Raw genomic sequence first — 25,375 nt, 5'->3', positions numbered from 1 at the left:
ATTTGCACAAATACACTATTGTAGTTGTATCAGAACAATGCACACATGTACCTGCATCCTGACCCACATGACTTCGACCACGTACTAAAAGGAAAATATGATAACATTATTCACCATATTCATGATTTGTAAATTAGCTTAAACCCTCCCATATGCGCCTTAAGGAGGGTCCCCCAGGCCACTCCTTCATGCTGATCCATAGAAGTTTTTAAAATTGGAATTGCTTTTGTACATTTAGATAAATTGAAGAAAACAATTTTTTTTAATTAAATTTATATTTTGGCTATTCAAATTTTGCAAAGATGCAGCGTCTGTTTCTCGTGTAACTTTTTGGTAATGATTAAACTTTTTCCAAAGCATATTTGGAGTACAAAAGTTTATAAAACACATTATATTATTAATTAATCAATAGTGTATCTGTCATGTCAGAATGGTGCAGATGTGTACCTATGTCTTACCTGGCATAACACCTTGTGCTGATAGAAATAAAAAAGATGATAACATAAAATTCAGATACAGTGGTTAATTTACTTTGAAATATTCATGATTTGTACAGTATATTAGCTTGCACCCTCCTCCACCTTCAGTTTTTCTGTCCATTTTTTAAAATTATTTTTACATAATGACAACAATGCAATGCACTGCGAAAAATATGCAGTCAATCAATAGTGTATCTGCAGATCGATGCAGATGAGAGATGATATGAGATGTCTTACCTCCACCACCTCCTGCTGTTAAAAAGAAAAAGATGATGACATGAAATTCAGATACAGTTGTTAATTTAATTATTTACAGTTTTTTTTGTTTTTTTTACATAATGACAACAATGCAATGCACTGCGAAAAATATGCAGTCAATCAATAGTGTATCTGCAGATCGATGCAGATGAGAGATGATATGAGATGTCTTACCTCCACCACCTCCTGCTGTTAAAAAGAAAAAGATGATGACATGAAATTCAGATACAGTTGTTAATTTAATTATTTACATTTTTTTTTGTTTTTTTTACATAATGACAACAATGCAATGCACTGCGAAAAATATGCAGTCAATCAATAGTGTATCTGCAGATCGATGCAGATGAGAGATGATATGAGATGTCTTACCTCCACCACCTCCTGCTGTTAAAAAGAAAAAGATGATGACATGAAATTCAGATACAGTTGTTAATTTAATTATTTACAGTTTTTTTTGTTTTTTTTACATAATGACAACAATGCAATGCACTGCGAAAAATATGCAGTCAATCAATAGTGTATCTGCAGATCGATGCAGATGAGAGATGATATGAGATGTCTTACCTGCACCACCTCCTGCTGTTAAAAAGAAAAAGATGATGACATGAAATTCAGATACAGTTGTTAATTTAATTATTTACATTTTTTTTTGTTTTTTTTACATAATGACAACAATGCAATGCACTGCGAAAAATATGCAGTCAATCAATAGTGTATCTGCAGATCGATGCAGATGAGAGATGATATGAGATGTCTTACCTCCACCACCTCCTGCTGTTAAAAAGAAAAAGATGATGACATGAAATTCAGATACAGTTGTTAATTTAATTATTTACATTTTTTTTTGTTTTTTTTACATAATGACAACAATGCAATGCACTGCGAAAAATATGCAGTCAATCAATAGTGTATCTGCAGATCGATGCAGATGAGAGACGATATGAGATGTCTTACCTCCTGTTGCTGTTAAAAAGAAAAAGATGATGACATGAAATTAAGATACAGTTGTTAATTTACTTTGAAATATTCATGATTTGTAAATTAGCTTGCACCCTTAGTTTTTAATACATGTAGCGTGGATATCAGGATTCCCTCCCCCATTGCAACACATTCTCACCCCAACTCATCAAATACTGACGTTTGACCAGTAGCCCTAAGCTTCAAACTATGACGCTCGCTCTAGGAACTAATCTCTACACTGCACTGTGTGCCACAGGAAGTTAGCATGTTGTGCTAGTTTTACATTGTGTTTGTTTTGTTCATATCTGTCTTGCTTACGAATTGAATGAAATCCTTGGTGACTCCGCATAGGTTGCCTTACAGAAGGATCCCGTGCCTGTGGTGTTTCACCTTCCTTGGGTTTATGCAGCACATCTGTGTTCTCCCCTGGAGGCTTGGTGACCACCATGGATGTGAGTGGGGTTACAAAGCTGTACTTCAGCGACAGCTCCAAGGCCTCTTTCTTCACGTTCTCCTTCTCAGGTCCAGATAACAGCAGCCTGTGTCACAAATTGTATTCAAATGTTTTAAACATGACAGTTGACATGACAATATGTAGGGGATAATGTACAGTGATACGGTCATATATATACTGTATATATATAAATGTATATATATACAGTATACATACATATATATTTTTACCACATATATGTATATACTGTATATATATTTACTGTATATACTGTATATGCATGTATGCAATATATTCACTCTAGCGTTAAGACTGAGCCCACTACAACCGAAAAAACGTAAGTTGCATTAATGTGTGAAATAAATTAGTGGTAAATCGCGTTATCATTGCGTTATCATCGCGTTATCCTCGCGTTATCCTCGCTCTGAAAACAGAAGGCTAGTTTTCTCTCAGAACACTTGAATTACAATATGCTGAAAGGTTATTATGGAATTTTTGCCCAATGATGCCAAAAACGTTCTGCCTACTGCAGGTTTAATTTGCTTTGATCTATTTTATTGTTTCATTCTATTTCAAATAGCTTTTAATATAATCATTATGAAATATTTGAATATTTGATTATACTTTTTCTGTGTGTATAGTGTGGAGGAGGCTACAGCTGCATTTCATTGCACTCCTGTATTGTATGACAATGAAGCTGAACCTTCTATGGTCAATTGTTTGACAGAAAATCAATCAGAACAATGTGATAGTGATGCGCCTTTTTCCCCAATATTTTATATTTCATTGTCATAACATTTTATACACTCAACGATTAATTGATTGAATATAAATATAAGGGTTGCAGCCCTTCAATAAATAATAGATTACAAACAAGAACAAACAGAAAAGATGGTTGACATCGCACTCACTCTTTCTCCAGAAGCTGTTTGACTGTAAGGTAGGCCCAAACCCTCTGGATGTGGCTGCCAGACGCCGTTTCAGTGGACTCCACGGTGGCGTTTGTGTCAGAAAACGTCATCTTTCTATTCCTCTGTCATTGTACCAATGAATTATGTCAGTATACATGAGGGCTGTCACAAACCTGTCAGAAGATTACAGCTGATGTAGTACAGAGCGATCCTTACCGAAATGGCCACAACTTGCGCAGTGAAGGTTTCAATGTCGTTGTCAGTGATCTGACCGGCCACCACAATCTCAGAGCCATTATAATACTGGCTGAAGTTAGTCTGGGTTAGATTGGTCCCACCATTATAGATCATTGTCACATCTGTCAACAGAGGAGTGGCCACCTCTTCATAGAAACCCTGTTGACATACATTAGGGACGCTGTATGAATGTTTATCTCTCCACAGCCAACCATGATCAATTTTATCTCTGGAAATGTAGCACATCACATAGTAAACAGTATTTATAATGAGAGCAAGTAATTTCAAACACCTTCAGCTGTAAATCGGCGTCAGAGTCTTCATAAATCCGTCGTGCCACACCATTGTTCTGCAGCGACATCTTCTCAAGGGACTCAAAATAGACATCAAAACCAAAACCAAGACAGTAGAGTGGGAATTTGCCTGCGATAGCCCCTCTGACATTTGACTGTATTTGTTCGAGATTTGTCACCCCTGCAAAGACACAAAGTTAAACTGTGTACACAAACACGTTTTATAGACTTAATTCTTAATAATGCTGATGCTATTTTCATTTAAATGTCCATGATGTTCAAAGTCCCAGAGTGGCTTCTAGCTTGTTGACAGGAGAGGATATTGAGAAAAAGACAGCAGTGAGATCATTTAAAAATGATGGACTGTGTCTTTAGGGTCCTTAAAGTATTTGCTTGCGTTTGTGTGCATGTGTGTTTTATTGTAACCTGAGGTTGGGTCTCCATCGGTGAGAAGTATAAGGATGGACGCTGAACCTTCTCTGGGATGTGCATTCAGCATACGTGCTCCTTCCAACACTGCTCTGTTAATGTCTGTGGCTGTAATTAAATGAAAACATGTTTCATTACTGCCATTCTGCTGTCACATGTTTGCATCCTTTTATAAAATATTTGTTAAAAACCTCACATCCTCTTTCTTTAATATCCCGTGCAAATTTCTTGGCACTCTCCAGGTTTTCCTCGTTGGCCTGAACAAGTTCTCGTTTCCAGTGATAAATGTTGTTATCAAAAGTGAAGAGACCAAAGTGGTCATCCTCAGCCAGGTCGCTCAAGATGTGGATTAATGCTATTCGGGTCTGGGCAAAAACATCGTTCACACATTAGAACTTTTATTCAAGTAAGAAACCATGCAATAATATTTGTTTCACGTGTTTTTTGTGTTTAATAAATCTTTTATAGACATAATTAACAAAGTAAAAGTCTCCAGTACTACAGCGGCAATCTGTCACAAACTCATACTCTTCAAATACTGTACCTGTTGCATTTTTCTGCCGCGCATTGAGCCACTTTGATCAATAACGAAGACAACATTTTTTGGTATGCGGGCAAGACCATATGGAGCAAAGTGATGAACAAAGTACCCAGATGATCTCTTGGGGGGGAGGAAGAAGAAAGTTGGATTGGTTAGAAAATATTGTTGAGAAGACATGGGAAGATAAAATATCAATTTAAGTACAGTAACTATGGTATATTTTAACAATGCTAATAGGCCATTCAAAGTCAACAATCTTCCAGGAGATTAACTCTTTCTGTACCTTGATGTCTCCCAGTGAGGTGTTCCTGTTGACATCATAAACAATAACCAGATCTCCATTCATACCCTGCTCTCCACAGCTGTCACAGGTTCTCTGTTGGTCCTCTGTCGGGTAGAAATACACCCACGCCTGGAAACAGGATGAATCAGGTTTTACAGACTCTTGATAGAAGTAAAAAGATAGAAGTTGATAAATGGGTTTATTGGTCAAACAGATTAGCCCTCTGCCTTTCATTAAATTTGATTAGATTCAACTTCATTGTCTCTGCAGAGCATTGACTGGTACAACAAAATGCAGTTTGGCATCAAACCAGAAAGTGAAAACTGTTGCAAAAGTGCTAAAGATATACAGTATAGTATATAATAATGAATGAATGATAGGGATGTGCACAAGGATGAGCAATAAGACAGGATGTATATGTCCAGTGCTGTTATGGCGTCATTATGTATGGTAGTTAAACAGTTAATTATGGGTCAGAATAAGATAGCAAATGAGTTAAAAGGTGCTCAATACGATATCCAGAGCATAAATATAGCTGCAAACAACTATTTGCTATGTAAAGATATAGTAATGTCTACCTGAGCAGAGAATGAAGTCACTCTCCCTCTGTGTGTGTTGTAATCCGAGCTTCTCTGTGCTTTGTCGACATTACTGGGCCGGCAGCTGACTAGCTCTCGGCCGCTGCTCTGCACTGATCTCACATGGCAGTTGCAACTTATAACACCGTCTCGGCCAACAGCGTCGTCGTGGAGGCTTAGCACCCACCCTCAGTTCCCCCTCAGATAAACTCTGTTATCTCTGTCAGCAGTAGTTTTTTTTATTATTAGTGCTGTTAGCAACGTTAGCTACGAGCTGCCGGCTCAGCCGTTGCCAAGTTGAGAGCCGTGCGGAGGCAATAGAAATGCTCCCAATCTCGCATTTAGCACCTTTAAATACAGAACTTTGAATCACTGCGTGATGTACCTGTTTGTCAGCATGTGTTTTGGTGATGGCATTAGCCAGGGCTTTGGTGCTTAGTCCTCCTTTAACCTCGATGAAATTGATGCCCGCCTTCTCATTAATGTACACATCAACCTGGCATTGAGAATGAAATAAAGTAGTTAGAAACTCTGACCATGAAAGATGATTTTACCACAGCATTGTTCTCCTGAATAGAACAAGAAGACGCACCTTGAAGTCTTTGACAGGCTGCATGGGTCGAGCGTGGATTTGCAGCTCGTACTTGCCAAGCCTGCGTTTCAGCAGCTCCTCATATGTGAGTTCAAACGTGACCTTTTTGTGTGCAGCTACAGTCACAGAGGTCTTAAATTCCTCCAGGGTCCTCCCTACAGAACTGCAACAGAGACGATAATCATTGCATTAGAGCAGCGGTTCCTTCCTTCTGGCTTGTGACCCCTTAAAATGAAACAATGCCTACTTAGTTATGACCCCTCATCACAGGTAATGACCTTAGTGTGGATATGAGATGTGAGTAGTTCAATCAAAGAGTGATTTTTCCTCCTCAGATTGTTTAATTTGAAGGATTTTAGAGACCTGAAGATGTTAAAGTAGCCAAGTAGAAAGCAAACATTTGAGAAAAGTCGGACAAAAATTAACATAATTTAGTGCAACAGATAATTTTTTGCTTTGTCTTCTCCGTTACCCAGAGGACACACAAGGCTCTTCTACAAAGTACAATATAAAAACAATCTGTATAAGACCTGGCAATAAACTGATCCATTGATCCATGTACCTGACAATCCCAGCGCTTTGGCCTCGGGACACAGCCTCGGTGTACTGCTGCAGAGCTTTCTCTTTACCTTTCACAACACCGTCGTACACTTGGCCATCTATAAACCTGAAGAAGACCAAAGAAAAGTCTTAGTTTATATACATACTCCTGAGTAGCCCGTGATTTATTTTCATGATGCTTTAATGTATAATTCTTTATGTGCAGTTCAGCTTCACACACATTCTGAATTTACTGATGAAGGCGTTCTTGGGAATCCGGACGTGGAATTCTATTTCCTTGGACTCGTTCATACGATTGGCCACGCGGCTTGTGATGACAGTGGTTGCATAACGACTGGTCACTGTGGAGTTGATGTGAAAGCTGTAGATGTCCCAGTTGTCCTGAGCAAATACAGGAGGAGGCACATTTCACAATAAAATAAATGGTTTGGTCAATTTCGCTGGCTGACGACCAGCTGACCAAAGATCAGATGATGGTGGTGAGTTGGTGGGTGGCATCAGTGAAATCTCATTGGTCTAACTGCAGAAACACCCCATTCTCATTATTTTACAAGTACCAATCAAGGTACTTGAACTTTACTTGAGTATTCCCATTTTAAGCTACTTGATACTTCTACTCGACTACATCTCATAGTGAAATATTGTACTTTTTATTCCACTACATGTCTTGACAGCTTTAGTTACTAGTTGCTTTACAAACTACAAAGTTTCATACCGTTCCTGTCCAGTGATAAACCATGTGCTGTATCTCCAGCTTTGGTGATTTTGAATTTGAATGTTTGTGATTAACTACAGAATAAAATACCTATATGTGTTGAGACAATTCTCCTTCTTCTTCAGCTAAACAAACTATTTAAAAGCTCTCTTGAATCGGATGGACAATGCATCATCATAGAGCTGAAAACAGGGCTGTTTTTCTGACCTCATGAAAGCTTAAAGGGGAACAACACCTAAATTAAGAATTCCAATATGTTATTTCCATGGCCGAGGAAAGTTCAGTCAATATTAGTGAACATGAGGTCCTCTTTCTCAAAGCCAGAAACCAGAGAAGTAAGTCTAAAACTTGTGATGTCATAGGGTTACAGAAAGTTTTTGTTTTTTATACCCAAATTAAGGGTGGGCGATACATCGAATATAGTCAATGTATTGCGGCTTGTCCCACGCGCGATGTATAAAATGACTATATCGCAAACATCGACTACAAATTGTCATGTAATGAGACTTCCCGCCGGCATGTGACTCGCATTGGTATTTCTTTCTTTCCCTCTCTCCTACGGCTCCCTCTCACAGTGACACACCCATACGTTACAGACTCCGCGCCCATCCAGACCTCTCTCCTGGGCTAGTGTGGGTGACGTATGCGGCCGGCGTGTTTTTGTATTTGGAGGGAAACAGCGGAGACAGTAGGAGCCTGGAAAAGCGAAAGAACTGAAGCGGCAAAGCGAATACGGTAGCGAGAACACGACCAAAGCACCCAGAACCAGCCAAGAAGCAAATTACTCTGGCTTCCTCGCTTTCCAAGGCAATCCTATATGACAAAAAAAAGTGCAAAATGGAAAGAAATCACGGCCGCTGTAAACAACCACATCGCAACGCCAGTTGGCGTAGTTGAAAAGCCCGGATTCAAAAGACTCATTAAGACACTTGATTTAAAATATGAACTGCCACTTCGCAAATTTTTGCAGAGAAGGCTCTACCGGAGTTATACATTTCAGTGGGAGAAAAGGTGGCCAACCAGCTAACAGAGGTGACCCACTTCTCCACAACTACCGATTTGAACGTCCAGCTAACATAACCAAAGATGTGAGTCTGAATAAGTGGACAACACTGCAGTGCTTTGGCCACAGGCTGCACCTCGCAATTGGTGAGCCTTTCTACACTAGAGGGAAAATAATATTTTTTACTATCAGCAATGTTATAACAGCTTACTGGTAAACATAATAATAAGTTACTTTACACTTATTGCATGCCATTAAAAACTGTGTGTGTGTGTGTGTGTGTGTGTGTGTGTGTGTGTGTGTGTGTGTGTGCATATGTATTATGTATTCATCAAAATATATAAAGCATGTATTGGCAGAAAACTATGTGATTAAAGTGAATACTGTTGGATACTGTTTTGTTAAATTTAACTTGTGATTTCCCCCTTTTTGCATGCAAGATTAGAATTGTTCCAATAGAAACCACTAATGAATATAAACAAGACGGTTTTAATGCAGACATATACTGCAGGGACTACAAGAAGAACCATTCCTGCGTCAAAAGGCCAAATCGAACATTTATGAAGTGCTTAGAGGATATATGAAAATATCACGTTATATATCGTGTATCGCGATATAGCCTAAAAATATTGCAATATTATTTTTAGGCCATATCGCCCAGCCCTAACCCAAATGAGCTTCATCATATTGTAGTGTTCTCAGTTGTGAAACAGAAAATGTTCCCATATACTCAGATCATTCCCTGGGTGCTCTCAGTGTCATCTAGAACATCTCTCCCTATTCATTGTCTATGAAGCAGTTCAGACTTTATGCCCTATGACATCACAAGTTAGCAGTCTAGTTTTGGATTTGGGAGAGAGTTGTTCATGTTTACTCATATTCTTTGGACAGTCTTTGACCAAAGGAATAACATGTATGAATCTGGAAAAATGGGCATAGTTCCCCTTTAACTTTTTAGAGATACATGGTTCTCAAACGACAGCAAAGCTACAAACATATGATGATTTTATAGAATATGATTCACTGCTGAAAATTAAACTACCCAACAGTATGTAAAGGAGTTAAAATAAGCACAACCTTAAACATATACAGCAGTAAAATGAAGCATACACATGAATGCAGCAGTAATATTAATCCAGGAATATCATATATAATAGTACAACACAGACAGGAACGATTTTACTACACAATGAGTACTTTTACTTTTTGATACTACTTTATTTAAGTAAGGTTTTGATGCAGGATTTTTACTTGTAGTTTAGTATTTCCACAGTGTGATAATAGTACTTTTACAGAAGTGAAGGATCTGAATACTTCCTACACCACCGGTGTTTTGATTTCACATGGCAATGACTTGCACACTCCCAGTTCTCTTTAACTGCAACCATTACCATGTCTCTAAGTCTAAAATGTAATGACTAACATCACGGGGACCAGCTTTTTGTACTCAATAGGGAGTTTAGTCCCACCAATGTGACAGTATAAACAGATTTATGGCCCAACAACATGAGTAATACACATTCATACACGCACAATGTTTTTGTCATGACATCACATTGTTAGCTTACAATAATTCCCTGGAGGTGTAACATAACATAACCTAAATAGATATATTCAATAGATTCAGTTTCCTTGCAGTGTGGTGGTCTGTCCTTTAGGTTTTGTGACCTTACCTTGCTTGGTAGTGTGGTGGTCAAAGCCAGCAGCAGCCCAAAGAGGGTGATTTGCACCACAGCTCTCTCCATGATGGCTCCCAGAGTGCAACCCAGGCAGCTGAAACTGTCTTTTAAACTCAAACAAACAAGGACAACCTTATTGTGTACATACTTTTTGTAAAAGGGCAAACTCCTCTTTCTCTCTCTCCTGTATCAACAACTCACTCACTTGTACACCCACACACAAAAACACATTCCCGCCTACGTTCCTCTCATGCATACTGCCGGGAATCACACACATAGCTAACAAAAAACAGGATTAAAAAAAACTGCTTATGTGAGCTTTACTGTTGACATCGAGGGTCCAGCCTGCCCACTTTGCCAGGAATTTGTTACACCGAGAGATTCTTGTGCAAACACAGCCAACAGTGGTTTGTAAAGTTAAAAAGATACACAGAGACAATTTGGCTTTGTATGTTCAGCATGAACCGTTAATGAAACAAGCACATGACTAACATTATGGTGTCAAGCAAAAATGAATTTATTATTTCTGTCTTCAAGTATGTACAGCTTTCGTGAAAGAGTACCGATCTGACGAGGTCAGGAAATGGCGGGGAAAACAGGTGATACAGCAGGCAAAAGGAACCATACACCTAGCTTTCATTGCGAGCGTTAAAGAGATCAAATACAGGAGTTACTGTGTAAAGCACAAAGAAAATAGCTGCATAGGAGATGTTCTCAAGAAAAATAACCTATATGTCGTCATGGAAATTATGCCATTAAGACAAAATATTTAAATCAAACTTTTGTCACACTGTGCAAACATGGAAGGATTTTTAAAGCAGCACTCCACCAACTTTATACATAAAGTTCAGTTTACTCATCAGCTTTCCAAAATGTTAAAAATAACCTTGAAGATGTCACAGATGCTATTGAGTTGCATTATGGGAAATGCAGGTTCCATACTCTGAATCATTACACCCAACCTACTTCTTGGCTATGTAGATTTCTGCCACTGCTACGTTTCAACAGAATACATCAAAACATTGATGCATTCAACAAACTGTTCTTCGTAGGGAAATTAGCTAATAAAAGTTATATAATAGAAGTAAGTATTGAACGTTTTTGAGGCTGCACTATTGAAATAAGTCATAGCGTGATAGCGTAATATTTGTTGCAGATCTTTGAATTAAGTCAGCCATAATACATACAATTAGCTGTATGAGCCGGATGATCTTGTGAGGCCAGCACTGAATAAACATAATTTAGAAAACCTATGCATTGTATAAATAACATGTCAAACAGTTGTGGCTTCTTCACATTCTTCATGTGCCTTTAACATCATCAACATTTATCAAACAACAACCAACCTCACAGTAATCTCTTAAAAACCACAAAGGCAACCATATGTAAAGCTACAGACTGCATTAATAGAGGTATGGTATGATTATGATTTTGGCTCGTATGTCGAGTCTTTCAGCCCTCCTTGTCGCATCATGGTTTCAATGCCAACAACATCCTTCCTGTAACTCACCACATCAACCTGTGCACATTCAGAATATCAATGTATTCATGCAGGCGGTGGAGCACGTGGCAGAGCAAATCTCACGAGAAAATTACTTCAGTGAACCAAATTTTGTTTTACAATCTGTGATATTTTATGGACTGCAACATGACCAGATTATAGTGTTTAATTATGTTTAGTCGCTAAATTAAATATGTGACAATCCACATTCATTATTCAAATCACATAATTTACCTTCGGAGGTGAAAGCATATATAGAATATCTAGTGTCTGCATTTAATCTAAATGCTTTTCTTCATAAAACTGAAACTGCAATTCAAGGCACTCTCGCAGGTGTTTTTTCACCTGAAGATAAAATTCAAGTTCATTCAAATCTCTTAAGGATATTTCAAGCGCTTGTGCTGGAAGCATTTCATCGATGAATAATGAAACCTATCCTTTGACTGAGAGAGCAGATTAAAGCAACCGGTCCTAGTGACCAGGATGTCAAGTCTTCACAGTGACGGCATGATGGTGGCTAATAAGGTGTTGCATTAAGACACATATCTGCAGCACCGACCAATGGATTATCTAATGTTAACTGTACAAACACAGGAGCTATGTACAGACTAACAAGAATTCATATATATACACACGGCATCTTATATATACGGTAGGGGTGATATGAGCAACACAAACATGAACTATTTATATAAACGTACCATGAACGAACAGTACAGTATGTACATTCAATGAGTGGTAAGGTACATTTATAAGCAAAAACAAAAAATCTGCTCTTTTAAGCCTGATTGGGCTAATTATATATCTTTTAATGTACTACTACCATTATACTGCACTCAAGGGGTTATGTACTGTAATATGGACATGAGGTATGTTGATGCAAATTAAACAAATAACATAAAACTCAAAAATGGAGACAAGTATGTACATATGATTAAATACATGCTGGTTAAATATATACAGTATATGCACATAAGATTGACTAGACCTAGAATGAGATTTCTTTTTGGTAACGGAGTTGGAAGACACAATGCTACTCAGGTTAGAGAGTCCTGGCTTTGGGGTCGGGCGGCTGATACGATGGAGCTGGAATGGGGCTGTGGGCGTCCTGGGCTGAGGGCACAGCAGGAAAGGCAAAGACTCCTGAAGGAAGGGGGAAGAGCAACCCAGGCCACTGGCTAACAGAAAGAGATGAGGACAAGGCCCTGAACGCAGCAGGAGAGTGTAGCTGATAACCTGGCCCTGTGGAGGGGCCGGTCATCACTGTTGACCCGGGGCTATCGGGCCATGACACGGGAAGACTGCAGGCCTCTGGACCTGAAGCTGTCCATGATACCTAACAGGGTTAGAAAATGGGCAGATATTACACTTCACAATAATGATTAAGAGCATTTATACAATACAGTCAGTTATGTAGGCAAATTGCTGCCCGGTAACGTGTAACTAAGGCCGACAATCGATTAAAGTATTTAATTGTGATTAATCGCATGAATGTCCATATTAATCACGATTAATCGCAAATTAATCACACATTTTTAATCTGTTCAAAATGTAAATAAAGGGAGATTTGTCAAGTATTTAATACTCTTATCAACATGGGAGTGGGCAAATATGTTTGCTTTATGCAAATGTATGTATATATTTATTATTGGAAATCAATTAAACCAAAGACTGTATATATAGATCATCAAGTCAAAATAGTCAAAATATCCTGGGTACAAGAGCTCCCATCTTGAGATTTTTACGTCATTTGGAGCCAGAGTCTGCACAGTCGTGATCGGGGGGCTGGAGCCGCGGTATCAAGGTACCGCCCACACACCCGCCCGAGCCAATCACGAGCCGAGCACAGCTGCAGGTTGCTCTTGGAGCCACCTAGCTGAAGCTGTTTGGCTACAAAGACATAAACAACTAACTATAATATCTCTATAAGTACATTTATGAACAAATTGACACGTTCTATTACACAGACTTGTGGCGGTTATGGAAAGTTAAAGTTACATCTCCTCTCTCTTACAATTCCAAAGTCTCCTGCTGCGACTACTTCACTCAGAGCAGCTGTCAATCACAGTTATCAATCATGACGTCTGTCTCACCCCCTTTTTATAGGATCAAATAACTAATTAAAACCAAAACTATCATTAAACACTCGAACATACATCAGCGTGATAAGAACTACCTAAAATGACAGAAACTATCTTGGGAAAAATTGACGTGTACTTTGACTTTTTAGTTTGGCTCATGTCCCATCCGCTAACATGGAGGGGGCGGGGTTTATGACCTATACTGCAGCCAGCCACCAGGGGGCGATAGATATGTTTTGGCTTCACTTTTGGGGAGCTGTCATGTCAACCATCTTTATATACAGTCTATGATTTAAACACTGGGTGTATGCACTGGTACATAACTAGCATGACACTCACATCTGAAGCACTAGCCAGTTGTCCACGTGTTCGAGGCACAACCTGATTCCAAAGCTGCTGCCCACTGATGCTCAGAGAGTTGGTGCGCGGCCTGTGGGTGACGATGAGAACCTCCTGGGCCCAGTCCTCCATCAGCCGCTGCAAGTCTTCAGGCAGGTTGTTTTCGTTGGCACTCATGGATGAGCCAGTGTATGTGCCTGTCTTGTTGTTGCTGTTATTGGCTTGAGCTTGGGCCAGCCCCATCACTGGCTGATGAGAAGGAGGTGTGGCACCGGTAGGCGGCTGCTGTGATTGATTGAAAGGCCCTGGCCCGGCTCCAGACCCTGAGGTGACACACATACCATGAGATCATGTTTATTGAGCTGATATATAAACTAACATAACTTGGAATTCATTTTAAGTAAGACACTGTAATTCTACGTACTGTTGCCACGCTCTTTGCCGAGACACAATCGCTTCAGTGTTGACCCTGTCAGACAAAAAAAGACTTTAGTCAAATGCTCATTCACATTAATATTAATTTGATATAATAACAGGATGCAGTGCAAAACAAAGCTGCTGAAAACTGCCACAAAACAAAGGACCAAATTAAAACCAAACAAAGCAATCAACCCCCTGAAATAAGACGGTCCATTTATTAGCAAAATCATGCATGTTAGAGAGACAGAGATAAGAAGGAGAGAGAGAGAGAGAGAGGTTAAAAAGTGATGAGAGATTAGAAATGTTATAGCAGATCAGGGTGCATGTGGCATGCAGACGTCCATTGCCTAGTAATGCATGGTGGATCATTTACAAAAATGTGTACGTTATAAGGTGGATAAATAGCACAAGCATCAGTAGGAGACACTTGAAATGTGAGATAATATCCATTACTATTAAAATGAACCTTGATTATCCAAACCTCAAGCTTCTGAAACTGGTCAAATAAACAGGAATGATAAGTATAAATGATTCTTGGTGTAAAAGATTCTTGTGTTTAAAATAAAAAAACACATTTAATCAATCAAAATCTTTACTTTTACTTAGATTTTACTCTTCAGGGGGTTGAATAAGCAATATACTTCTGTGCAAGCAAAAATACAAGATAAAGGCAAGTGATAAGGACGAGGCAAAGCATAAGAAAACCCAGCAGTGTTGCAGAATAGTAGGCAAAGACAGAAAAAAAGATATCAGTGAGCTAAAAGTAGAGAAATAGATAATAATAATAATGGAAAACACAAAAATGAAGCTATGCGGGAAGAGAAGAGATACAAACAGATAGACAAAGACACAGGCCCACTGAGAAATCTAGCTCGAGGCTTGCTACTCGATTTATAGGTCACTCTCTCAGATGTTTGAGGGTGATTAGACCAGCCTGTAGAGGAGTATAATCACAGAGGGGAGAAGACACCAGGGTAAGAAGAGCACACACTGAAATACCCAACCTTACTAAATAAAAGATGTGTTTGGTATTAAGTCTCTGGTGGATCTACATGCCAACAGTCTAGTATTAGTGTTCGGCTAAGATGTTCTGTTGTGTGTTGCTGGTGGTCACCTTGTCCGGGTGGAGCTTGAGTGCCGGTGCCGTCTCCGTGTAGTCCCGCGTAAATATTATCAGAAGAAAACGATCCCTTGAGGGAACAGGGCTGCTGAGTCTGTACGGGCTCTGTGGTTGAGCTGGGAAGGTGGCTGGTGCATGACCGTGCCCTGCCGTGAGTGGGTAAAGACCCTTTGGCTGGAGAGCCATTTAAACTGACTGTGGGCTCACCTGCACCTGCAGCAGCACCTGAACACACACACAAGCATCAGAGTGGCATACTCATTGTATCCTGCTGTAGATAGTCAACCTGTAATTCCGGTCCGATTCTGAAAAGTTACTCACTGGATCTGCTGGAGTCACTAGTTTTGGTTGTGACATTTCTAAATTGTTGGACCAGAGGGCTGAGAAGTTTGCCAGGTTTCAGTCTGTGCTTGCTGGACCGCTTCCTACGACCGGCGTGTGGTGCAACGTGTGAGAGACCAAGGCCAGTAGGAGGGGCTTTGCCAAGCCGGCGATACAGCAGCTCCACTTCCCCCCGCTGGTGGGCCTGCAGCTCAGAGATCTCCCTCAGATGTCTGAGGGGATAGATGCAGGAATATAATGGTCACTTACAAGCTAGATGGCAAAATTTGTTCATGTAAACACACTAAATAAGGCCAAAAGCAAACTTACTTCTCCCTGAGCCTCTGTAGTTCCCTCTTCATGTCCGAGTCCTCCATCTCTGAGTCATTATCACTGCTGGCATAGGCCGAGCCATGCATGCCTCCGTGCCTATTCGGCGAGTCAGAGCTCTGCACGCTGCTGCTTCGCCCTGAACGACGGAGGAAGGCCACTGCCCTCTTCATGAGGTCACTTCCTCTGCGCTCAGAGCGAGTATGTTGAGACGGCGTGGCAGGAGCCAGCTTTGCAGGGCTGCTCTCAGCCCCCGAGTCTGAGGAGAGGAAACGAGCATGGACCGTGACATCCACAGAGACAGAGTTCGAGGTCAGGGCGTGAGGCAGGGAGGCCCGCTTGGCCATGGACGGAGGTGTGTCCAGGTAGAAATCAGGCGGGGCAGAGTAGCGGCTGCAGCGCGTCCTCTGCGTAATGTCATCTTCAGTGCTAACCACAGAGAAACGGCCAATCGTGGTAGATGCGGACATGGCCTCAGCCTGGCCGTGGTCCTCGCTGTATCCTATAGGGTGCGCCGGTGAGGCAGCGCTGCTCCAGCTCCTCTGCTTCACATCTCGTCTATTGGCCACTTCAGGAGGAACAGACATTATCTGCCAAAAGCCAAGAACAAACTAGGTATACACAAGTAATGCTTCTGTAACAGCAAATGCAGTTGAACTAATCTGAAAGACAATTCTACTTTCGATGTAACCTTTGAGCTGGTACCAATGTTGGCTAATACTAGTGTCCAAGTACAATGGTTGAGGTATCTCAGTGACAAATATGTCATGACATGAGAATGATGTGTATTTATTTATCTTTTTTTAATCATTTTTATTTAACTTTTTAATAATTATTATTATTTTATTTATGTAATTATTATTATAAATATTATTTTTCATTTATATTAGTGTTATCATTATTAATATCTTTTTTTTTACCTCTTTGTTTTCTGTCTCCTGTGTATTGTATTGTACTGTATTATTGCATTTTTAGTGGGAATAAGTTGTATTGTTCTTGCATATTTTAAAACTTAAAAAAAGGTATAAAAAAAAAAATTATACTTCACCCATAAATGTGAGGAAAACCTCCCTTTCGTACCTTAAATCGGCCTCTTGTTCCAGAGCAGGAAGCAGAGTGAGGAACGTGTCTTCTTGACAGGGAAGCTGCAAAAAAAATCCACAACAATGAACATCCTGTCACAGCAGTAATCAACAATAAAACATACATTTATTAAGTTTAAATTGTTAAACTTGTTAGGTTGATTAGTGTATGCTGTACATACCACACACGGCTGAGTCACTCAGCGTGCTCAAACTATCCATTCGCTCTGGAATTTGAGGCTAATAGAGGTGACATGATGAGAGATGAACAAAACAAAGCTATTAGAAAACTACAATACAAACCATTTATCACTGTCCTATTATATAACTGTTAATATAGAGATATTTTGATGATGTCTAACTAAATATTTATCATAAAATCTTATTGTAGCTCGTGTGAAAATAGGCAGGACAGTTTTTCTTGAAATTCTTTCTGCAACTAAAATGTATTTCCATCTACCCAAAACGGCTCACAGTATAGTTAATTATATGTGGAATGTATCCGGCAATATATAAAACAAAATGTTTAAAGCCAGCATTAATTGGAAGACTACGTGCGAAAAATAAATGGTGAAAATTAAATAAATAATAATACAAAAATAAAGAGGACAATTTTAATTTGCTTGTTAAATATAGTCTTTGAGGAGTCCTTCCCTACTACATGCAAATAGTTCATTTTAATATACTGCATTGTAGTTTTCGATGTATGCCAAAATATGTTCATTCTGCCACTCCCAAATCGGGTCTTTTAATACATAGACTAACATAGACAACAAATAAATCTGAAATATTAACATTTTCTGAAGCTGTAAAAGGTTTGTTTACACCGGTAATGTCTGTAAAAACTAAAATAAAGCATGGCTAAATAATTTAATTTAACTTAATGCACAAATACACACAAAAAACTAGTTGGTCCATTTATTTGCATAATAGTTGCTGTTCTGTAGCTCTCGATCATATCACATAATCTTCCCCAGCAAATTAATAATAAATGGACCTTTTGGTCAAATTATTTTATCAACTTCCGTTTTTAAGGTCAAGATTTAAATCTCAATTTGTAACTGTAGGTGAATAGGCTGCACCTGTAATGTATTAAAGTGATTTATACTTTTCATTGTACTTACCAGCTGTTCTCCTGCCCTGTAGCGTCCCTCCCCCATCAGCCCTGGCGTGCTGTTTCCTGACCCTCCTGCGGCGCTGTCTGGACCAGGAGGAGACTGGATGTACTCGGTGCCGGAGCCTGGTGTCTCTGCAACGCTGCCTGATGGATACATGGGAGCATATTCCTGGTAGAGCAAGTTCCTTAGCTTCTCATCCAGTGTTTTTATGGTGCTGTCCACAAAGCCCCCGCGGCCCAGCCGTCCTTCACCGTCTGACTCCCCGGGCCCTGCGCCGTGCTGGGATGGCGCTGGGCTCTGGGGTACTGAGGACACTTTGGTCCCCCCCACGCTGGAAAACGGCTGGTGCATCACCACGGGCTGCTGTGGGCGCTCGCTGCGCACTGCAGACGCGTAGGAGACAGACAGCGGCTCTTTGGCTGAACCTGGCTCCTGGAGTGGAAGAGGAGTGAGAGGAGACCCGGCCTGTAAACCGCTCACATCCAGAGACAGGGGCATGACCAGAGGGCAGCACGGCACCTCGTCAGCCATAGAAACAGGACATGTCATGTCGGGCATCTGCTGAGCTGCTTGGATCGGGGAGACGGAGCCCAAAGGGGATCCCTGTGACTCATCCACTGGGAAAGACGTATGTGGGGATGACGGGGGCAAAGTTTGAGCTCTGGCTGGCTGGGCCTGATGAACACTGGGCTGCACCGAGCTGCCCACAGGCTCCACCGAGGTCACTGACTGAAGGGTCGGGGGAGCAGACACAGGGGGAGACAGAGTAGCTAAGAAGAGAGGGTCTATGTTGGACATTATCGGAGGGCTACAGAATCCATACAAATCGTAGGTGAAGCCTCCACTTCCACCAGACATTGTGGAGGACGACCCCTCTTCTGCAGGAGGAAGAAAATTAACATGAGAGAAAAATTATTAAAAAAAATCAAAATATACCTAATTTATTTTTAACTTCTTTTTTTAAAGGGACTGTTTGTAAGAATCAGAAATGCTTGTTAGCAGCGACACCTGTGGCCGTTAAGTCAACGAAAGTCAGCGTCGGGCTCGCGCTTGTGCTCGCTCTACATAGACATGAACGAGCATCGCTCAAAACAGTGAGGCGACACACGTCAGCTAAAACCACAATATAACTCTATATTTCAGCTGCTTGGCAGTAATGTTAGCTGACTAGACGAAGGTCTCTCCATGAACCAATGCTGATCTTAGTGTTGGCTTTTCCTGCTTCAGCCTCCCGACCACGGCCGGAAGGAACAGGGGAGACACCGGAGTTTTGGTCGGAGACGATAACGTTACTCTCTGCGGAGCCCCGTCACTTCACAAGACACGGGAAACCTCTGTTGGTCTGGAGGAGCTGCAGCATTTATTTCTGCACAAACGTCCACTAGATATTCTCAGAGCTAAACTAACTCTTCTGCAGTGTGTAGTGTGCGCATATGCACGTGAAAGTGGAGCGAAATAGCGAGAACGAGCGCGGTGTGTGACTGAAGGCAAGCAGACAGGCAGAGGAGCAGAGTACAGCAGACACTCCGGCCCTGGAGACCAAAGCTACGGTCTCCCCCGTGTCCTCCGACCGCGGCCAACACTGTTTAACAGACGGGCTTCACTAGATATAACTTTGAGGTTTTGGTGCTTCTGTGTAGTTTTGTTGGAGTCTTGTCTGAACAGCGTAGCAACACGCGTGTGCACATGGGACACCGACCCGGAGTGATTTATATGTGTAAGAAGTTAAAAACAGTCCCTTTAAGTAAGCATTGCACACAAGAGCTGTAGGATGTCTTTCATTCAGCTGCCACATGGTGGTGCTATTGTTCAATGAAACTGCCATATTTTGTGATGAAATTACTCTGTAGAAACAAAGTCACCTCTGGATACAGACGGCCTTGCAGTGCCACTGTCAGCAGGCTGGGTGTTGGCTGAACTCCCGGGAGACACTGTAGCTGTACCATCAGACGGGGTTTCCTGGCTGGATGTGGGCGTCTCCTCTACGGGGCAGATTATGAACCATCTCTTTCCTGTATGAAGAACTGCAATCCAAGAGTTCAAACAATTACCACCCTGTTTTTCTGACAAGTGAATGTTACATGCAAAAAGTAGCATGAAGATGGATACATTTTTGAAATAGATAATTGTTTTACCATTCTGCTGATAGACAGGCTGAGGTCCTCCAGGCTGCTGACTCTGCAGAGCGATAGACAGATGTGAGCTAAGTCAATGTGCTACTTGCCACTCTGTATTTATCTCTATCCATGTCCATGAGCATCTCTGTCCATGTCTAAATCTATGTATAAGCATGTGTAGTGTATCTGTACCGACTATATTCATATCATAGACTCTATATAAAGATGGACGACATGACAGCTCCCCAAAAGTGAAGCCAAAACATCTTAACTGCCCCCTGGTGGCTGGCTGCAGTATAGGTCATAAAGCCCGCCTCCTCCATGGTAGCGGATGGGAAAAAAGTCAAAGTACACGTCAAATAGATTTTCCCCAAAGATGGTTTCTGTCATTTTAAGTAGTTCTTACCACGCTGATGGATGTTCAAGTGTTCATTTTTCGGATAAGTTTGGTTTTAATTAGTTATTTTTATGCTATAAAAAGGGGGTGAGACGTCATGATTGGCAGCTGTGAGTCGCTCACTGACAAGCTGCGGCCGTGTTAGGCTCGTGATTGGTTCGGGCGGGTGACCTTGATGACGTGGCTCCACCGCCTGATCACTACTGCACAGACTCTGTCTCCAAATTACTTAAAAATCTCAAGGCAGCTCCCATATCCGGGATATTTTGGCTTCACTTCTGTTCAGTTGGAGGAAGTGGACACGTGTCGTCCATCTTTATATGCAGTCTATGATTCATATACTGTACATGTATATATATCTACACCCCTCCTACCTCTCCGACCAGCCCCTCCGAAAGCTGGCTTTGTTCAGGACTACAACTCAAAGCGGAGGCCCTTTCACCCTCCAAGTCTTCATTCAGCATGTCTTCAGCTTTATCCACAATGTCCTTTAGCTGGTCAATGAAGATCTCCTTCTCTAAAAGTAGGATGAACCCGTTCTCTACCTGTAGGCATACAGTTTTAAAGATGTTATACAGGACCTATTATGCTAGTTTTCAGGTGCATACTTATATTTTGGGTTTCTACTAGAACATGTTTACATGTTTTAATATTCAAAAACGCTTTATTTTTCTCATACCGGCTGTGCTGCAGCACCTCTTTGAAAACGAAACGCACCTCTGAAACGCTCTGTTTGAGCTCCTGCCCTCCATAAAAAGCTCATTCTGCTATGATTGGTTAGCTGGCCCACTGTTGTGATTGGTCAACCGAACCAAACTCTTTGGACTCCGCTCCAGCTCCACTCTAACTAGCCTTATTTGAGGGCGTGCCAAACGAGCCGCTAGGCAGGTATTATGCAAATATGTTACTTGGTGACATCACCACGTTACGGAAGAAAAGGTGGGACTTCAACTGCCTGAAACCAGTTCAGGAGCAGTGTTTCTGTGGGGGAGAGTAACTCCCTTTGGCGTAGACTTTGAGCTTTGTAACTTTGCAGACCTTTTACATGCACAAAAAACTATATGACACGCTAAAGGGAAGGGGAAAAGCACAAAAGCCTAATAGGTCTTCTTTAAACAATGTCATAAATTTAACCAATAAATGTCAAAAACTGCAAACTGTGAAAGGTTCAACTAACCATGTAAGTGGCAATTTCCTCCGGCGCATCTCCATCCAGATCAAATTTAAATGTCACCATTTTGTGGTTGTGAGTCTCCAGCTGACATTCGACCATTTTATCCCCAGTGTTGGAAACCTGTGTGGGCAGGGGTTACACTTAACGATCAAACACATCAAAAGTTTAAGAAGTTGTAACTTCGAAAGAAATTGCACCTTGACTCACATTGAGCATGCTCAGTTTGGGTTTGCTGGTCTTTTCCTGACGGGAGCGTGTGCGGGCAGACTTGCGGTGGTGTTTCCTGGGTTTTCCGTCGCCCTTCCCTCCACTAGCCAAGCTGTCATAGCCGTCACTTGTTTCCTTACCTGATGCCACGTCAGAGTTGACGCTATAAAAGAAAAAGTTGAACACACTTTATCACCTCTTGGTTGGTGACGCATTTTCATCACATAAAGTTATAACAGAATCTGTAAAGAGCTGAAAGACGCACCTGTCATAGAAATAACTGGGTAAAGATACGGGTTTGTCCTGAAGCACATCCTGAAGACAGAAAATTGGGCAGGTGCAAAACAGTTAGGAGATCTTGGTAAAGGTTTTATTTTATACAGAATGGATAAGAATATATAGCATTAGTATTAATGTTAATGTGTGCTATTAGCTTTTATTACACGGCTTTGTTGAATACTCGATTCTGATTGGTCAATTATGGCGTTCTATGGTCTATGTTATTTCTTTACAGCAGAGCGTTGCTATGTATAACAGACCGTTGCTATGTATAACAGACCGTTGCTGGGGACGCAGTTCTGATTTTTGTGTCAAATTATTGATTTCCTAGTAAGTAGCCGTGTATTAAGCGGGATAATGTACAGCTAGCGGGTCATTGTTGTGAAATAAACCCCTTCAGGGCGATGATGCTGGGTTTCTTTCACAACAATGACCGGCTCACTGTTCATTATTCCCGCTATTCTTTTAGTCCCAAATGGAGAGGCTAGTTTCAAGATGGGATGGAGGTATAAAACTGATGTGGATGTAATCTGAAAGGCAACCTGTGGTGTGGACATGCTTTCTGAATAACAATTAGAAATCACTGATGCAGGGACAAGTTTCATCCAGCAAATGTAAATTTTCAAGAGTATGCATATACTCTATATTTAGATCAATATTACACTTGAAAATGTAAACTTTGGCTTCATCCCTACCTCTACACAGGGCTCTTGTTGAAGGGTGCTAGATGCAGACGTCAACTCGAAGTTTTGCTGAGGTGTGGCCAGGCTGGCACACTCAGACAGTGAGACTGCTGTCTGGATGCCAGCAGGCTGCAGAACTGGAGCTGCGACAGGAGCTGGGTCTGGCAGCGTGCCAGGGATCGGGGCAGAGCCTAAACCTGGGACTGAGAGTCTGGGTTTACCAATTGCAGAAGATGTATCTGAGCTTGTAGATGAGCCTTTTGGTGATTCAAAAGTGAGACCCGATGCAGAGCCTGGTGCTTGAACCGGGGCTATGGTTTGCACTGATGTTGAAACTTGCATTGGGACTGAAATTGGGGCATTAACAAGGGTCGAGGCTGGAGTTTGAGGCATGACTGGAGCTTGAGCTGATATTGGGAGCGGTGGTTGGTTTTGTGCTGGAGTTTGTGCTGGGGCTTGAGTTTCAACTTGGGCTGTAGCCGAGATTGAGGCTGGGGTTGGGACTGTAGGAGCTACAGTCAAGTCTCGGCCAGCTGCAGACGTTTCGGCGTCTACTCTGCTTCCCCAGTGAGGAGTCTGAACAGCAGGCAAGACAGGATGGACCGGAGTCCACAGGTGAATGTCTCCTAAATTACCCTGTGGTGCAATCATCTGTACCTGGAAAAAAACAGCACATTTAAGGAATTACTCATCAATTAAGGTTAATGTTCAACACTAAATCCCCAAACGCATCGCCCTGCATGCATTATAACCACAATTAAGACACACTGCCACCTCCATGACCCAACCATTACAGTGAGAACTGAGCCAAATATTCACCTGGACAGGCGGCTGAGCCAGTTCCTGCTCAGGGTAGGGGGCGGGGTATGGGGTGGGTTGTACCTGGGAGAGATGTAAGGGGTGGGTGGTATAGAAGCTACCGAGGTTTGCCTGAGATGGAAGAGGGCCGCCCTGCTGCTGGGGCACTGCAGGGGACATGGCAAAGTGTGGAATAGAGAGAGCCACATTGGGCACGTGCTGAGGTGTGGACAGAGGGGTCTGAGGGGTGCCGAGAGTGGGTATAGAGGGCAGGGTAGCGTGAGGGGTCAGAGGTAGGGAGGGATGTTGGGGTGAAGGTGAGTAGTGGGAGCTAGACATAAGAGGGCCACTGCTGCTGTAGGCACAGGGCAGAGGAGCTGGGGGGAAGGGAGAGGGCTTGAGGCCCCCTATTTGAACAACAGGATATGGTGAGGGAAACTGGGAAAGAAGGGAAAATGATATAAAATGAACAAAGACAACCAGTCGATAGAAATAAAATTCACACAGGCCCTTTATGTATGAACCCTGTAACCTATACTAACATTTGTAGGATGCTTCTACCAAATTCTCTACCTTAGTTTGATGTTTTCTAACGCTACCGCAACGCACTTGTGTGCTGATCTGCACGGGCAGGAGTAGGGGAGGAGTACTGGACACTGACTGTGGAAAACTGGCAGATATGTCAGGAGGACTCAGGTGAGATGTAAGCTGGTCAGCAGATAACAGCTAAGGAAGGAAATCAAACATTTGTTTTCCACTTTGACTGGAGAGTAGGAATTTTGTGTTGGAAATACAAACTATTTCTGAATTAAACTGACAACATATTCTGGTCTAAAAGCTCCTCTTCTGTAAAACTGAGCTGCAGGGCAGGTAGACTTAATGCATTTCTCAATTATTCTGTGTGGTTTGCAGTGTATGTACTGTAGCCCGCTGCAGTTAATTTATAACAAGTGATGGCTGTACCTGGGGCAGAACAGCAGCTGGTTGGAGATGGCACTAAAGGGAGGAAAGACAAATGGGAAGGAAACACAAACCACATGAAAAGCCATTCACACACAAACCCTCACATACAATATAGATGTGCAGTGCACGATGAAGCATTTAATAAGGGACATCAGATGCACTTTGCACCCACTTCACACAGATATCCTTAAAGTAGTGTGCTTTCAGATAGCTGCTACCACTAAATAGCACATAATCTCCTGTATTTTTGCATGTTTTACTTAACTATAGCATACTAAAAGGATAACTTTGGTATTTTTCAACCTTTTTTCCCCGTATTTTTGTATTTAAGTGACTAATGGGGACAACACTATTTGAAACAGGTCCAGTATTGAGGGAGAACGCTGCAACCGCCAGCCACTAAACAAGCTGTAGTGTCATCATTTGGGGCAACCTGGCACCGTTTACGTCCACTAAAAGTGCTTGTTTTTAC

The 25,375-nt window shown here is 41.5% G+C and overlaps 2 protein-coding genes and 1 long non-coding RNA gene across 10 annotated transcripts in view; 1 reads left to right on the top strand and 2 right to left on the bottom strand.

Moving 5' to 3' along the window:
* The window catches only part of LOC141768190 (uncharacterized), a 67,041-nt gene extending 48,592 nt beyond the window's left edge, over window positions 1-18,449 (top strand). Inside the window, exon 3 of the long non-coding RNA XR_012594011.1 lies at window positions 18,314-18,449. This is a non-coding gene — a long non-coding RNA (uncharacterized LOC141768190). The remainder of the gene's footprint in view (window positions 1-18,313) is intronic.
* On the bottom strand, window positions 88-10,054 carry LOC141768160 (inter-alpha-trypsin inhibitor heavy chain H3-like). Its single transcript, XM_074636206.1, has 13 exons — window positions 9,968-10,054; window positions 6,797-6,957; window positions 6,578-6,682; window positions 6,016-6,178; window positions 5,809-5,919; window positions 4,846-4,974; window positions 4,566-4,682; window positions 4,218-4,386; window positions 4,019-4,129; window positions 3,592-3,773; window positions 3,279-3,458; window positions 3,063-3,184; window positions 88-2,236 (listed from the first exon to the last, which is right to left on the bottom strand). The coding sequence occupies exons 1-13, from the start codon at window positions 10,037-10,039 to the stop codon at window positions 1,924-1,926; spliced, it is 1,935 nt and encodes a 644-aa protein (XP_074492307.1). The 5' UTR covers window positions 10,040-10,054; the 3' UTR covers window positions 88-1,923.
* wnk2 (WNK lysine deficient protein kinase 2) overlaps window positions 10,467-25,375 on the bottom strand; it is a 31,199-nt gene continuing 16,290 nt past the window's right edge. For 3 of the 8 annotated variants that reach the window (XM_074636047.1, XM_074636056.1, XM_074636065.1), the window contains 19 exons: window positions 24,904-24,936; window positions 23,962-24,378; window positions 23,155-23,799; window positions 22,446-22,495; window positions 22,181-22,343; window positions 21,977-22,093; window positions 21,174-21,344; window positions 20,421-20,463; window positions 20,148-20,309; window positions 18,292-19,163; window positions 17,350-17,407; window positions 17,166-17,230; window positions 16,086-16,675; window positions 15,756-15,988; window positions 15,429-15,659; window positions 15,150-15,248; window positions 14,319-14,363; window positions 13,895-14,217; window positions 10,467-12,810 (listed from right to left, as the gene is read on the bottom strand). In XM_074636047.1, the coding sequence (XP_074492148.1) occupies window positions 12,517-12,810; window positions 13,895-14,217; window positions 14,319-14,363; window positions 15,150-15,248; window positions 15,429-15,659; window positions 15,756-15,988; window positions 16,086-16,675; window positions 17,166-17,230; window positions 17,350-17,407; window positions 18,292-19,163; window positions 20,148-20,309; window positions 20,421-20,463; window positions 21,174-21,344; window positions 21,977-22,093; window positions 22,181-22,343; window positions 22,446-22,495; window positions 23,155-23,799; window positions 23,962-24,378; window positions 24,904-24,936 (4,611 nt within the window). In that variant the 3' untranslated portion in view covers window positions 10,467-12,516. The remainder of the gene's footprint in view (window positions 12,811-13,894; window positions 14,218-14,318; window positions 14,364-15,149; window positions 15,249-15,428; window positions 15,660-15,755; window positions 15,989-16,085; window positions 16,676-17,165; window positions 17,231-17,349; window positions 17,408-18,291; window positions 19,164-20,147; window positions 20,310-20,420; window positions 20,464-21,173; window positions 21,345-21,976; window positions 22,094-22,180; window positions 22,344-22,445; window positions 22,496-23,154; window positions 23,800-23,961; window positions 24,379-24,903; window positions 24,937-25,375) is intronic. The other 5 variants (XM_074636031.1, XM_074636039.1, XM_074636074.1 and 2 more) reach the window with 5 other exon arrangements.

Source organism: Sebastes fasciatus, chromosome 1, assembly GCF_043250625.1.
Source record: "Sebastes fasciatus isolate fSebFas1 chromosome 1, fSebFas1.pri, whole genome shotgun sequence".
NCBI classification, from domain to species: domain Eukaryota; kingdom Metazoa; phylum Chordata; class Actinopteri; order Perciformes; family Sebastidae; genus Sebastes; species Sebastes fasciatus.
This window is presented reverse-complemented; position numbering and strand designations above follow the sequence as displayed.

Bases quoted from the DNA above. Each gene is read 5' to 3' on its own strand.
- LOC141768160 (XM_074636206.1), bottom strand. From the start codon at position 10,039: ATGGAGAGAGCTGTGGTGCAAATCACCCTCTTTGGGCTGCTGCTGGCT. The intron at 5,920-6,015 runs GTGCGTCTTCTT...TCTCAATGCCAG, and splicing joins AGCCTGTCAAAGACTTCAAG to GTTGATGTGTACATTAATGA. The intron at 3,459-3,591 runs GTGTTTGAAATT...GTATGTCAACAG, and splicing joins ACGCCGATTTACAGCTGAAG to GGTTTCTATGAAGAGGTGGC.